Below are 13,828 nucleotides of genomic sequence, written 5' to 3'. Positions count from 1 at the left end.
ATAACCGTTATAAACTCTATTTTCTCCCATATAAGCATTATTAAGTTCTACATGTGAACAGGTATTTCGTGCTCACCAACTGCTATGTCAATGTCTTAACAGTCATTTGGGTTGTCTGAAGTACGTTCTCTAGAAGATACCTCGGAAAGGTCTCATGGGAATATTCCCTGTGTTCTTCCACATTGATAATGTCTTGTCTGTGGCCAGTTTGGCTAGGTGTAAAATCCTTAGTTCATATTTTCTTTCTTTGGGTATCTATGTTACCACTGTCTTTGGACATAAAACAGTGTCACCAACTGTGTCTCAGTGTTGATCTTCTGTGTTGATTTCCCCAGGTATAAGTGTGCCCATTTTATATGTAGTCTTTTTTTCCAGAAAATTTTAATTATAGTTTTTTAAAAATGTATTTTTCTCCATTGCTTTTGTTTCTTCTTTGGACATCTATAATACATCTTTAGATCTTCTCTGCCTATCTTCCATATTGGTCACTTTTTTTTTTTTTTTGAGATGGAGTCCTGCTCTGTAGCCCAGGCTGGAGTGCAATGGTGCGATCTCGGCTCACTGCAACCTCTGCCTCCCAAGTTCAAGTTATTCTCCTGCCTCAGCCTCCTGAGTAGCTGGGAATACAGGCGCCTACCACCATGCCTGGCTAATTTTTGTATTTTTAGTAGAGACAGGTTTTCGCCACGTTGGCCAGGGTGGTCTTGAACTCCTGACCTCAGGTGATCCACCTGCCTCAGCCACCCAAAGTGCTGGGATTACAGGCATGAGCCACTGCGCCCGACCCATACTGGTCACTTTTTCTTAAGTTCTTTGATTTCTCTTTATTCATTCTGGAATTTAATCTGTTTTCCTCCTTTTTCACTTTTTATTCCCTTAAAGCATTATCTGTTGTGCTCATTCACTCTAATATCCCTTCTATTATAATTCAGCCTTCATTTGTGAGATGAGTTTTCTCTTTTCTTTCCAATTCTTTCCTCAGTACTATTACCTAATTTCTGCCTTATAATTCTGATTAGTGATTTTCTTTCATATCCTGCACCATTTCTTATTTTAGCTCATTTTAAAACATTAAGTTATGGCTTTTATCTGGTTTTGTGAGCATGACTGTCTGCAATGCTTTCATTACCATTAGGGATGTTATTCTGCTCCTTGTTCTCATTTTTCATATAATAACTTCATTACAAGATTTGACTGTGATCCTTTCTGTTACTCTTTTTTATGTGAAATTAGTTTTCCTGCACATTTAGGAGGAAGAGGTGAGGCAGAATAGCTTTTCTAAATTCAAGGCTTTACAGCTTCCTTTTCTGTTTCCATGACATGTTCAAAAATACAGCTTCATCTTTCTGACATTGCTCTGTTCCCCTCCCCGACTCTCATCTGGACTTCTCTTTTCTTTGCCCCAAATATCCCTGGCCTGCTTCGCTTGCGTTTTGCTCCCTGCAGTTTCTTTTCTGGTGCCTGGTTACTCCAGCTTCTTCAGAACTTGCTGTGGATCCCTTGCATGCATGTGCTGCAAACTGGGTATTACGAAACTCCAGTTCCAGCTGCTGTTCTCCTATTAGCCCATTGCACTTTCCAGGGAGTACCTATTGGCTGTTTTGGGGTGCTCTTATTTTCCAATTTCGCAGACACCCTGTTGCTTTCCTGTGGTTCTTTCCATTAAAATGCTGATACCATGTCAGTCTTGGCGCTGCCAGAAGATTCCCTCTGCTTGAATTTTTGGGTTTGTGGGGATACCTTTTCACCTTTTGTTGTAGATGCCGATTTGTTTTTGATTTTGCTATCCCAGATGCCCTGTTTCTATGAGAGAATTCAGGGAGCTTCAAAAAGTATGCTAGTGCCACTGCCATTTTCCCAAAATTCATTTCTCTCAATTCTTTGTATGATACCAACCAATTAAATCAAACTGATAATGGACAAACCACCACCAACTTTTGTAAAAGGAGGGGCTCCAAGATGTACTAGTTATCTGTCTAAAACCCATTCTGTCTTCCTTCCTTACCGACAGTATTCTGGTTCATTCAGGGTGACAGTGTGCCCAGCTAAAGAGTATTTCCCAGCCTCCCTTGCAGCTAGGGGTAACTGTGGGATACAGTTCTAACCAATAAGACATGAACTTTTTTCTCTGGAGAAAGCTCATTACAAGGCAGGCTAACTCCACTGGCCAACCCTCTTTTACCCTTTCCCTTCCTGCTGCCTGTCAAGAGCTGAGTTGAGCTGGAAAAAGCTGAGCTGCCAGGACTTGGAGTACAGTTAAGACAAGTGAAAATGAAGTAACAGCAAGCCTTTCATCACTTACTGTGATGGTACAAGCAACAGGCTAACCAGGAGAAAGCGCTGGCTCCCCTCATGTTCCATTTCCCACCATGAACCAGTGCCAGGCAAGGGTCAGGTGGATCAGTGCAAATGTGGGGATGGTCTCACTGCCAATTGATCCCTAAACAAAAGGCTCCTGCCATTTCACAGGGCCTGGGGACTGAGAAGAGGAAGAGGGGGAAGGGTTAGGAGTAGAAAAGTACTGAGCCTTGGAAGTGAAAAAAATATTTTCAAGTTCCCCGGTCCCCCATAGATAAATTGGTCTCTGCAAAGGCACCTGAAAAAGGCTATGGCTAGGAGGCCTCCAAATGGAGGAGCCTGGGCATGAAATGCAGATATGCGTAAGAGTATCCTTGACTGTAGTCCCTTCAGAGACACATGGCACTCACTGGGCACCCAGTCTGGTTTGGGCTGGCAGCTTTTCCCAAGAGGCCTGTTGGGTAAGGCCTTTGTCAGGCCTGAAAGATCAGGCATGGGTTTTTGGCCTGGAGCCACACTCCGCACCACCTACCCTTTGCTGGAGGTAACACAGGCATCTTGGGAGTAGATGACAAATTCATGCTAAGGACTGCTGGGCAGAAGAAAAATAAAAAGAGATGGCATCATGGAGCAGCCATGTTAACCTCAGACTATCTCTAAATTTCTATTTACATAGGAAAGACAAAACGGCAAATTTATTTAAGCTACTGCTTCTCAGGGTTCTTTTACAGCTGAATGTAATTCGTAAGAGCTGCATGGAGGTCCCAAGGGCAGTGGCTCCCAAATGGTGGTGCTGGTTAGTTCATGAAACTTTCACTGGTCTTGGCTAGGTGAGAAAAAATTAACAGTCAGTTTTTCATAAAGCTAAACTTACCAAGTTTTTAGTACTAAGATTATGTCCTTCCAGATTATTTGATATTATAATATCCTTTCTTCTATAAAGATAATGGTGCTGACAATGCTGGCTGTGTCTAAAATCCTTACTTAAAAATTAAATCCTGGCCACTTTATTATATAATCTCTAAACATATTTTTGGAAAAATTTACCGGTGATACCGACTTAAAAGTACTTAGTAGCTTGCAGTCCTAGCAACTTGAGAAGCTGAGGTGGGAGGATCCCTTGAGCCAGGGGTTTGACGCTACAGTGGACTATGATGGCTCCACTGCACTCCAGCCTGGGAGACAGAGCAAGACAAAGAAAAAAAATACTTAGAAGACTCAAGGGACACAAAACAGCTGTCTTCAAATATCTGAAGGGAATAAGGCTCACACTTGTTCTGTGAGGCCCAGGGGCAGAGCAAAGACCACCCAGTGATGGCTGCAGAGGCACTTCTGACAGAACAGGCCATTGAAGGAGGAAACGCTGCCTGGAGAAAGCCGGATGCCGGCAGCCACTGAGCAGTGATCACTGGACTGTAAGATCCAGGAGAACAGGGAGCTTGTCTGTTTTGTTCACTGTTCTATAGCCTCAGTACATACAATAGTACCCAGCACATAGTAGGTGCTCAGAATATATTCGTTGGTTAATTAATGGAGGGATATTCAGCATCTGATGGGAGGTTTCCCAAGGTGATGTTAAGCTCATTGTAGCCTGATTTATGTGTCTTCCTTTACCTGCGTGGTCAACCTTTTAAGTCCAAATGTGTCTTTGTAGCTATCTCAGAAATATATAGGGAATTCTGTCTGGAAGAGGATGATATGGTTTGGCTCTGTGTCCCCACCCAAATCTCATCTTGAATTGTACTCCCATAATTTCCACATGTTGTAGTAGGGACCCGGTGGGAGATAATTTGAATCATGGGGGTGGTTTCCCCCATACTCTTCTCATGGTAGTGAATAAGATCTGATGGTTTTATCAGGGATTTCCGCTTTTGCATCCTCCTCATTATCTCTTGCCACCACCATGTAAGAAGTGCCTTTTGCCTCCTGCCATGATTCTGAGGCCTCCACAGCCATGTGGAACTGCAAGTCCAATTAAACCTCTTTTTCTTCCCAGTCTTGGGTATGTCTTTATCAGCAGCATGAAAACAGACTCATACAGAGGACGACAGAAACAGTAGGTGATCAGCAATCCTGACCATCAGGAGCTCAGCCTCCCAGATCATACGCATTTTGAACAAAAAGTATGTTAAAGCTCTTTGCGGTGTCACTGGTTTCTCTCTTTAACGCACACTAGCCAGGAAGTCAAAGTGCCAGGTACTCCAAGTGCCCTAAGAGAATTTTCTGAAATTTGTCAAAATGGGATGTAAATGAACTTTTTTTTTTTTTTTTTTTTTTTTTTAAGAAAAGGTCTCACTTTGTCACGTAGGCTGGAGTGGCTCACTGCAGCCTCAACCTCCAGGCTCGGCCTCTCGAGGATACTTAACATCACCTGGGCAAACCTCCCACCTTAGCCTCTCGAGTAGCTGGGACTACAGGCATGCGCAACTACACCCAGCTAATTTTTTGTATTTTTTTTGTAGAGACTGGGTTTCACCACGTTGCCCAGGCTGGTCTCAACTCTTGGGCTCAAGCAATCCACCCACCTTAGCCTCCCAAAGTGCTGGGATTACAGGTGTGAGCCACAACTTCTGGCCGAATGTGTTCTTTAAAACTGATATTCCATTCTTATAGGAAGAAACATTCAGATGTCCCATTTTAATCCACACATCATAACACCGAGCACATTCAATCAGATTCCCAGCAGCCTCCAGTACAGACAAACCATCAAGGAAAAACTTGAGGTCAAAGTCACAAAATGCAGACACAGACATCATGTGAGGTATTTATTTTGCAGCCATTCGGTTCAGCTGTCCAGTATCAGGTTACCAAAGACAAATTTTCAAGCTCCCGGTTAATCCCCACCGAAGTTTCTACTGTTTGGCTACTTCAGGATGGCTAACATTTGGAGAGAAGAGGATCCCCCAGGTAGTCTGTACATAATTCAGAGAGAGGACATCAGAATTTTCCATGGTTCTATTTCAGGTATTAAGGTACCACAGTGAAGCATGTCATTTGACTGTGGTGGCAAAGGGACGGCACTGAGCATGCCTAACCTATTCCCCGGCATTTCAGTCCAATCAGCGCATGCTCGCAATGATCATCCATGGGTGAAAAAGAAGAGCTGAAAGACACATGTGCTGAGCAACATTTAATTTCTGCTTGTTAAACGGGTGATTAGGCGCCAGTGTGGCACCATCCAGACACTGGGAGTTTGTGCCACTCCATCAGTTCTGCTGGCTCTGCTCATTCTGCTTTCCTGCAGTGGATGCCACTTCACAAAGAACCATGCTCCAAAAAACAAAAGAGAACTGAAAAACAAAACGGGAAACTTTCAAGATAAAGCACCCCCCGCCGCCCCGACAGGAAAGAGCTACATTGTAGAAAAGGATATTCATGTATGTTTAGAGATATAACTCCCAACACCAGAGCAGTCTGCTGCCACCAATTCCCCAAATCTTAAGGCTTGAGTCTAATTTTGATGCTAAAAGTAGAGCTTAGTGTTGGAGGAAAGATGATGCTTTAAAAAGTTTTCTTCTACTTGCTTGGAAACCCAGTGACCCTTTCCAAGCCAGATCCTAAAGCTACCTTCGCCCATCCTTCTCTCTTTCTCTTCTCTGTGACAGCACTGTGTTAAGCACTAGAGGAGAAAAGATAAGAGTGGATATGGAGGGACTTAAAGATCTGGGACCTGGAAAACCAGGGTAGTTGAAATGTAAGGTTATACAGGAGATAATGGCAGGATATGAGGCAGGACAAATAAATCAGGGATAGATTGTGGCAATGCAGGGGGTTTCAATTTTGTTCTTTGGGCAATAGGGGGCCAAAAAAAAAAAGTTTCTAAGTAGGGAAGTGACATAGTTAAAGGCGTGGTCAGAATTATAAATTTTCAAAGACCCCTGTGGCTGTGTATAGGATGAATTGGAAGGAGAAAAAGAAAAGAAGTGGAGAAAGCCATCATGTTACTGCTGCAGTTCAAATATGAAATGATCGGTCCTGAACACTGGGTATGGTAACAACAGGACAGAGATGAAAAATACTTCAGCGATAGAAAAGACAGGTCTTGCTGACTGATACTATGTGGAAGGTGAGTGGGGGGAATCTACAATCTACCTTGATGCTGAGGTTTCTATCTTGGGTGACTGGTTGGATTTCTTAATTAATCCAACAAATATTGAGGACCCATGTGCCAGGTTCTGGGGACAGTGATGAACAAGACAGACATGGTCCCAACTGTCAAGGAACCAGTCTACCAAGAGAAGCAACAGGGCAAACAAATACAGAAAATATTATTTATTTAATTATAATCTTAACTTGCCAGGCGAGGGTGTAATAAAGAATCTAACCTACTCTGCAGTCAGGGACAGTATAAATGATGGTGCCACTCCCTGAGACAGGAAAACATGAGGAGGATCTGGTTGTAGTGGGGGATGAGTATAGCTTGGAATGCAATGAATTTGAGGCAACTGTTGGTATACCTACCTGGGGATTTGCAAGACAGGGAAACTTGGAAAGAGGGGCTGGAGATAGAGTTAAATCCAGGGAAGACTAAGGAATATGGTGGAGAATAAGTTCCTAATGCATAGCCTTCCACTTGGGAGAATGAGCTAGGCCTTCCTGGAGACATCAACAGGACAATACCACATTCAGATGTCAGCGTTTGATGATACCACGAAGGTGAGGCTAAGGCAAGGGCTAACTGCCCAAGTCTACTGGCTCAAGAAAAGAGAAACATTGCCAACAAAATATCTGTGAAAAGTGGCTGGAGAAAGCCAGACACTGTAATTTGCTGGCATGAAAGAACCTAAAGCCCTGATCAGCCTTTTAGTAACCATCAACTTGGGTTCTGAAATGCTAAATAAAGGTAGGGACAAACGGGCCCACAGAGCAAGCACTCAAGATTTTATATTCATAAATATGTACTCTGTTTTTCTCTCCTCTTTCTAGCTGTCTGTTCCAAATTAATGTCAAGACTAGGGAAGAATATGAAGACTAGAAAATTCCCTTCTCAGGTAGGCATGGTGACTCATGCCTGTAATCCCAGCACTTTGGGAGGCTGAGGTGGGCAGATCACTTGAGGCCAGGAGTTACAGGCCAGCCTGGCCAACATGGCAAAAACCCATCTCTACCAAAAATACAGAAAAATTAGCCAGGCATGATGATGCATTCCTGTAATCCCAGCTACTCAGGAGGCTGAGGCATGAGAATCACTTGAACCCGGGAGGTGGAGGTTGCAATGAGCCGAGATTGCACCACTGTCCTCCAGCTTGGGCAACAGAGTGAGACTCTGTCTGAAAAAAAAGAAAAAAAAAAATTCCTTCTCCTGCTGCCAACTTTTAATGGGTGGCCAGAAGCGAAGAGGTTGGGAATTCTTGGCACTTAGGCCAGAGGGAGAAAAGTAAGATGCTGTTGCCCTTTGTGCCAAAGTTGGTCCCTAATGTCACCATCAGCCAGCACTTCCTTACCTCTTGAAGATTGCCTCTACCACCTCTTGGCCTATGACCTGACTCCTGACCACTTTTGGCTCCCCATCTTGGGTGGCTGCACTATCGCATGGGCATTCTCTGTCCCTTTCCTTGCCTCAGCCCTGCAGCCAAACCTTCCAATGTCACCACAGTCTGATCTGGGATGTTCCAATGAGAAGTTCCCATAATCATGTTTCTCTCTTTAATGTAAAAGGGCCTTCTAGTCTGTGTGGCGTATGAGATGTAAAACTGGAGTATAGAATCTGGGAGGGTAAGGACTGATCTCCGTTGTTCACCAGCACAGAGTAGAATTTCAATGAATGAACAAGTAAAGATTTCCCAAGTAACCTGCCACATAAATCCAAGAAAGTTTTGATGCTATATGATTGGCCTAACAACTTGTTCAAATGAAGCTTTCTCCAAGTATCTGCTGGGTGCTAGGGAGCTATATTGGTAAATAAAGCTCTGCCCTCAAGGAACTCTCAGTCTATGAAGTTACAGTGAATAAGCAAACTGCCATAATAGAAGAACATACGAGAGCTGTAGAAGAGCACAGAAAAGAAAATAAGTAATACTACCTGGAGTAGTCAAGAAAAACTTCAGCAAGGAGAGGGTATCTCAAGTGAGTCCTGAAAAATAAACAGGAAATTGCCAAGTAGACAAGGCTTGTGAAATGAACACTCTTGACAATGTGAGCGAGTGAAAGGATAACTGCATACAAACCCTGTGTATCCAATCAGGAGGATTTAATGACAAAGGACTCTCCAGAAGCCCTCTCTGCATCATTAATTAAAGCCCTGATCACACTGCGATATGATTATCTGCTGATGGCCCTCCTCCAGACAGCCCCACCTGTCACCGCCCCTGGAAAGCTCACCCCAATCTGGATGTGGTCTCAAGCCCTCAAGCCAAAGCAGGGCTTCCCAGGTACAGTTTCCAGGCTCTACCAGGGTCTTGGCTCAGAGAAGACATAGCACTGCCCTCATGTGAAAAGTTAATGAAGAAGGAAGGATGGAAGCCAGATATTCTTTATATTATTTCAATAACTTACGTAGGGGTAGCATGCTGATTACAAGTACAGTCCCACACTGCATAATGATGTTTCAGTTGACAACAGACCACGTATACAATGGTGGTCCCATGAGATCACACCATATTTTTACTGTACCTTTTCTATGTTTAGGTACACAAATACTTACGATTGGGTTACATCTGCCTGCTGTATTCAGTATAGCAACATGCCACACAGGTTTGTAGCCTAGGAGCAATAGGCTATCCCACATAAGTGTGTTGTAAGCTATACCATCTAGGTTTGTTTAAGTATATTCTATGATATTGGCACAATGATGAAACTGCCTAATGACGCATGTCTCAGAATGCATCCCATCATTAAGCAATGCATGACTGTAACTGGAAGCTCCCCTATGATCCTGAGGTTCCAGGGAGAGAAGGGGTTCTCCCTAGAATGTGTTCTAAGCTAAGCCTTCCAACGCTCTCCTGGGAATGCGCTCTAGGCTAAGTTTTCCAATACACAGATTTACATGGGGAAGGTAGGTTACTGGTGAGATTAGAAGCCTTTATTTTTCAGTGAAAGCTGGGAGTCCAGAGATGACAGTAGAAGGCACAGCCAGCTCGTAAATCAGCAGCATTCAGGGCTCTGGATAGCCTCTCTATCAGCAAAGCAATTGATGCTTCTGCCAGGGAGGCTGCAAAGAAGCTGTTTATCACTACCTCATTTGGAGACTTGACACCCAAATGGAGGCACTAACAGCCAAGTTCATAGATCTGAGCAAAGCGCAGAGGCATCAAATCTGTGTACACCAGTCTGCTAAGTCTTCAAGGGCCCTGAGGGGCAGGCTCTTCTCAGATGCTGCTCTGACTCTCTGAAGGCCTTTACAACCAAAATGAAATGAAATAACTTAAGTCCTAGCTCAGAGGCAGGTTGAGAGAGACCCTCAACATGGCAATGTCAGGTACTTTGGGCCAAAAGAGAGACCCAGGACACTGTTGCCATTGCGTTCTCTACCTCTGTCCCTCTCCAGCTGGGCTCGGATTGTCTTGTTCTCAGTGATGTGAGTCCACATCGTCTTATCATGTTCCCCTGTACAGCCTAGGTCTTCATCTTCCCAAGAGCCATGGGAAGCAGACTACTTTTTCCAGAACAGCTAACTGACTGTGCTCAACCTTCACGACCCAGTTCAAACAAGAGCCCCTCTCTGAAGCTTCCCTCCAGGCCAACTCCAACTGAGTCCCTCCCTTCTTGGCCCCATAATGCTAAACTGACAACTTGGCTATGGCATTTAAAGCTTTAATAGTTCCTATATGGATTGACAACAGTATATGCAAATACTTCAAATATACACGTATCACTAGTTTGTGCTTGTGACTGAGAATCTAAAATGGCCTCCAGTGATCCCTGCCTGTCTCCAGGCATTCATGCCCTTGTGTAATTCCCTCCCCTAGAAGGTAGGCAAGACCTGTGACTTGCTTCTAGTCAATAGAAGATGGTAAAGGTGACGACCATCTCTCCTATGTTTACATTATATAGGACAGCAACTTCCATCTCACTATCAGACTCGATTGCCTCTCTCTCCCTTTATGGCTTTGATGAAGTGAGTGATCATACAGAGAGGCCCACGTGGCAAGCAACTGAGGGTGGTCTCCAAATGACCGTCAGCAAGAAGGCCCTCATTCTACGAAGCCACAGGAATTGAATCCTGCCAACAACCTTGTGAGTTGGGAGGCAGATCTTTTCCCAGTCTAGACTTCAGGTGAGACACCAGCCCTGGCCAACGTTTTGACTGTAGCCTTGAGAGAGAATCTGAAGTAGAGGAGCAAGCTAAGCTATCCCCAGAGTCCTGCCCCACAGAAACTGTGAGAATGTGTATTGTGGTAATACCACTGGGCAGCAATAGATAATTAATACAGCATGCAAACTCTCAGCTGATAAGACATGCAATCAAAGGAGTGTGGAGACTGCTACTAAACACCTCTAGACCCACAGAGGAAGGCTCCATCAAACAGCCAAAGGCTAGCAGTGAGAACCTGCACGTTTTAGTGGTAAAAAGAACATTTGTCTAAAAAATGGGAAAGTGAAAAACCTCAAAAATTGGCTTCCCAAGACTTAGATATGAGTCCCAGCTCTGCCTCTAAGAGGTAGGTGATCTTAGTCAACCCAGATTTACTCAGCCCAGCCTTCTCATCTATACATACAATGTGGTCAAGAGAGCCGGTAAGAGTGGCCAATGAGAGAATAAACTAGGAAATGTTTTGTCAGGCCGGGCGCGATGGCTCACACCTGTAATCCCAGCACTTTGGGAGGCCAAGGTGGGTGGCTCACAAGGTCAGGAGTTCAAGACCAGCCTGGCCAACATAGTGAAACCCTATCTCTATTAAAAATACAAAACATTAGCCAGGTGTGGTGACGGGCACCTGTAATCTCAGCTACTTGGGAGGCTGAGGCAGGAGAATCTCTTGAACCCGGGAGGCAGAGGTTGCAGTGGGCCAAGATTGCGCCACTGCACTCCAGCCTGGGCGACAGAGTGAGACTCCACCTCAAAAAAAAAAAAAAAAAAAAAAAGTGTTTTGTCAAATGGAATGTGATAGACACATGTTAGTTTGCCCCAGAACTCTGGGGTGGCCTTGGGTAAGGCACTGTCCTCTCTCGGTCTCAGCTTCCTTATTGTAAAATGAGGAGGGAAGCCCATGCTATTTAATGTCTCCAAGGGCTCTGATCTTCTTTGATTCTAACATCGCATACCCATGAGAAGAGAGGAAGAGGCAAAAGTGGTAGACTCTGACATTTTACAATAGTTCCCAGTCATTCTACTGGCCAGGGTGACTGTCTTACCATTAAGGAACTGGAAAGCATTTGACCAGTCATATCTAGTCAACCTACAGGGCCTACAACCTGGATTCCTCAACTAAGAGGGAAAATCCCCATTTGTTTTACAAAAAGGAAAAAAGGATCAAGGTAAAGTCAGTGGGAGCCACCGAACATAAACTACTGATGCACTCTGAGAGTGGCAGTAGCTTTGATTTTATTGCTGAGCACCTTAACTATGTGCCAGGAGATTTTATAAAAATAATCTCCAACCTTCACTACAATCTTATATAGGTTGTGTCATTCTTATTTTAAAGACAAGTTAGCTGAAGCTCAAAGAGAGTAAGCCCCTTACCCAAGGCACATTGCTTGTACATGGTAGGGCTGGGGTTTATCATTATTATTATTATTATTATTAGAGACAGGTTCTCTCTCTATCATCCAGGCTAGAATGCAGTGGCACAATCACAGCTCACTTTAACCTCCATCTCCCAGGCTCAAGTGATCCTCCAACCCCAGCCTCCCAACTAGCTGGGACTACAGGAGCATGCCACCATGCCAAGCTAATTTTTTGTATTGTTTGTAGAAACGGGGTTTTGCCGCATTGCCCAGGTTGGTCTCAAACTCTTGAGCTCAAGTGATCTGCCTGCCTTGGCCTCCCAGAGTGCTGGGATTACAGGCGTGAGCCACCATAGCTGACCTGGGATTTAATTGTAATTTTATTTAATTCTAAGCCCCTGGTTTTTGCATACATCTCATGCCTCTGGGAGAGAGCAGCTTGGGCAGAAAGGACAGTCTGTGATTACAAAGCAAAGTAAAGGTTCTTGTCCTGCAGCAAGATCATGTGCAGAGTGTGGCTTCATTTATTCATGCCACAAATATTTACTGAGTGCCCTATGTATACTAGGTTATGTGGTAGGCAATGAAGATATAGAGTAACACCATGCCTTGTTCTTGTCGAGCTGAGCCTAACTGGGGAGACACTGTAGTATACAGTGGACAAATGAATGAATAAATAGCCGAACAAATGAATGAATAGGCAGATGGACACATGATTAGTCAGCCATTAGTGTTTCAAGCACCATGAGAGTGATACTTAATACAAAGTGTAATGGGATCACCAGATAAATTATATGACCAGATAAATGGCCGGGCACGGTGGCTCACGCCTGTAATCCCAGCACTTTGGGTGGCTGAGGCAGGTGGATCACCTGAGGTCAGGAGTTCAAGACCAGCCTGGCCAGCATGGTGAAACCCCATCTCTAATAAAAATACAAAAATTAGCCAGGCAGTAGTGGCACCCACCTGTAATCCCAGCTACTCAGGAGGCTGAGGCAGGAGAATCGCTTGAACCCAGGAGATGGAGGCTGCAGTGAGCTGAGATCATGCCATTGCACTCCAGCTTGGGCAACAAGAGCGAAACTCTGTCTCAAAAAGAAAAAAAGAAAGAAAGAAAAAGAAAAAAGAAAAAACCACCAGGATTGTTATAAAATGGAACACACCCATATTGTGTTCCAGGAAAGGGTTCAGGGAGAAGAGAGTCCCCTCTACTGGGACCAAAGGCAGGAGCTCCTCTTACAGAAGAACCTAAGAGCTCATGTTATCCAACTCTATAAAGCCAGTATCATGTGGATTTCAAAACAGAGGCCTTCAATAAGAGGAACACAGAAACACAGACATGCACATGCACAAACCCACACTGAACTGTGCAGAAGGATGAAAGGGTCTGGCCCTCTGTGCTTAAAGCTAACAGTAACAGAATTGATACACCTGCCCATGTCTTATGGCACCACACAGCAAAATAAAAATAGAATCTCTTACTTTCCTCATTAGCTGGACTTGGCTGCAGCAACTGTTTGGTTTGGAGTAGCTGTAGTTGTTGGGAGATGGTCCATCTCTGGTGCATCAAAAAAGTATGCCTGTGGGAAAAAAAAGACCCAGGAGGGAGTTAAAAAGACAGTGGTCCGGGTAAGTGTTTTTTTAGACTCCATGCTAACAGTACTTTTGGACTCTCACAGTCCCTAAGTTCTTCCTACCATATTTGTCATCACACTAAACTACAACCATCTCTGTTTACGTTTGTCTCACTAAATTGTGCGTACTTTAAAAAATTTAGCTATCATGTATTGAGCACTTACTATATTACATGACTTACTCTTAATAACCCTATGAGGTTGTTAGGATTATCCTCATTAGACAGATAAAGAAACTAAGGCTCAGAGAGACTGTCATTTGATCAGGTGAACATGGCTAATGAGTGGTG

At 44.1% G+C, this 13,828-nt stretch overlaps 1 protein-coding gene across 9 annotated transcripts in view; it reads right to left on the bottom strand.

Annotated features, from left to right (window-relative positions):
• Positions 1 to 5,050: 5,050 nt before the first annotated feature.
• Positions 5,051 to 13,828, bottom strand: part of YIPF1 (Yip1 domain family member 1) — a 39,010-nt gene continuing 30,232 nt past the window's right edge. For 5 of the 9 annotated variants that reach the window (XR_002938027.3, XR_010153933.1, XR_002938028.3 and 2 more), the window contains 3 exons: positions 13,387 to 13,484; positions 8,321 to 8,371; positions 5,051 to 5,588 (listed from right to left, as the gene is read on the bottom strand). Coding sequence is in view for 4 of the 9 variants with exons in the window: in XM_003308116.7 (XP_003308164.1) it covers positions 13,395 to 13,484 (90 nt within the window). In the remaining 5 variants the exon portion in view is untranslated. The remainder of the gene's footprint in view (positions 5,589 to 8,320; positions 8,372 to 13,386; positions 13,485 to 13,828) is intronic. The other 4 variants (XM_003308116.7, XM_063802110.1, XM_063802107.1 and 1 more) reach the window with 1 other exon arrangement.

Source organism: Pan troglodytes, chromosome 1 (assembly GCF_028858775.2).
Source record: "Pan troglodytes isolate AG18354 chromosome 1, NHGRI_mPanTro3-v2.0_pri, whole genome shotgun sequence".
NCBI lineage: Eukaryota > Metazoa > Chordata > Mammalia > Primates > Hominidae > Pan > Pan troglodytes.
Note: the sequence above shows the minus strand (reverse complement) of the source record. Positions and strands in the feature narration are given on the sequence as shown.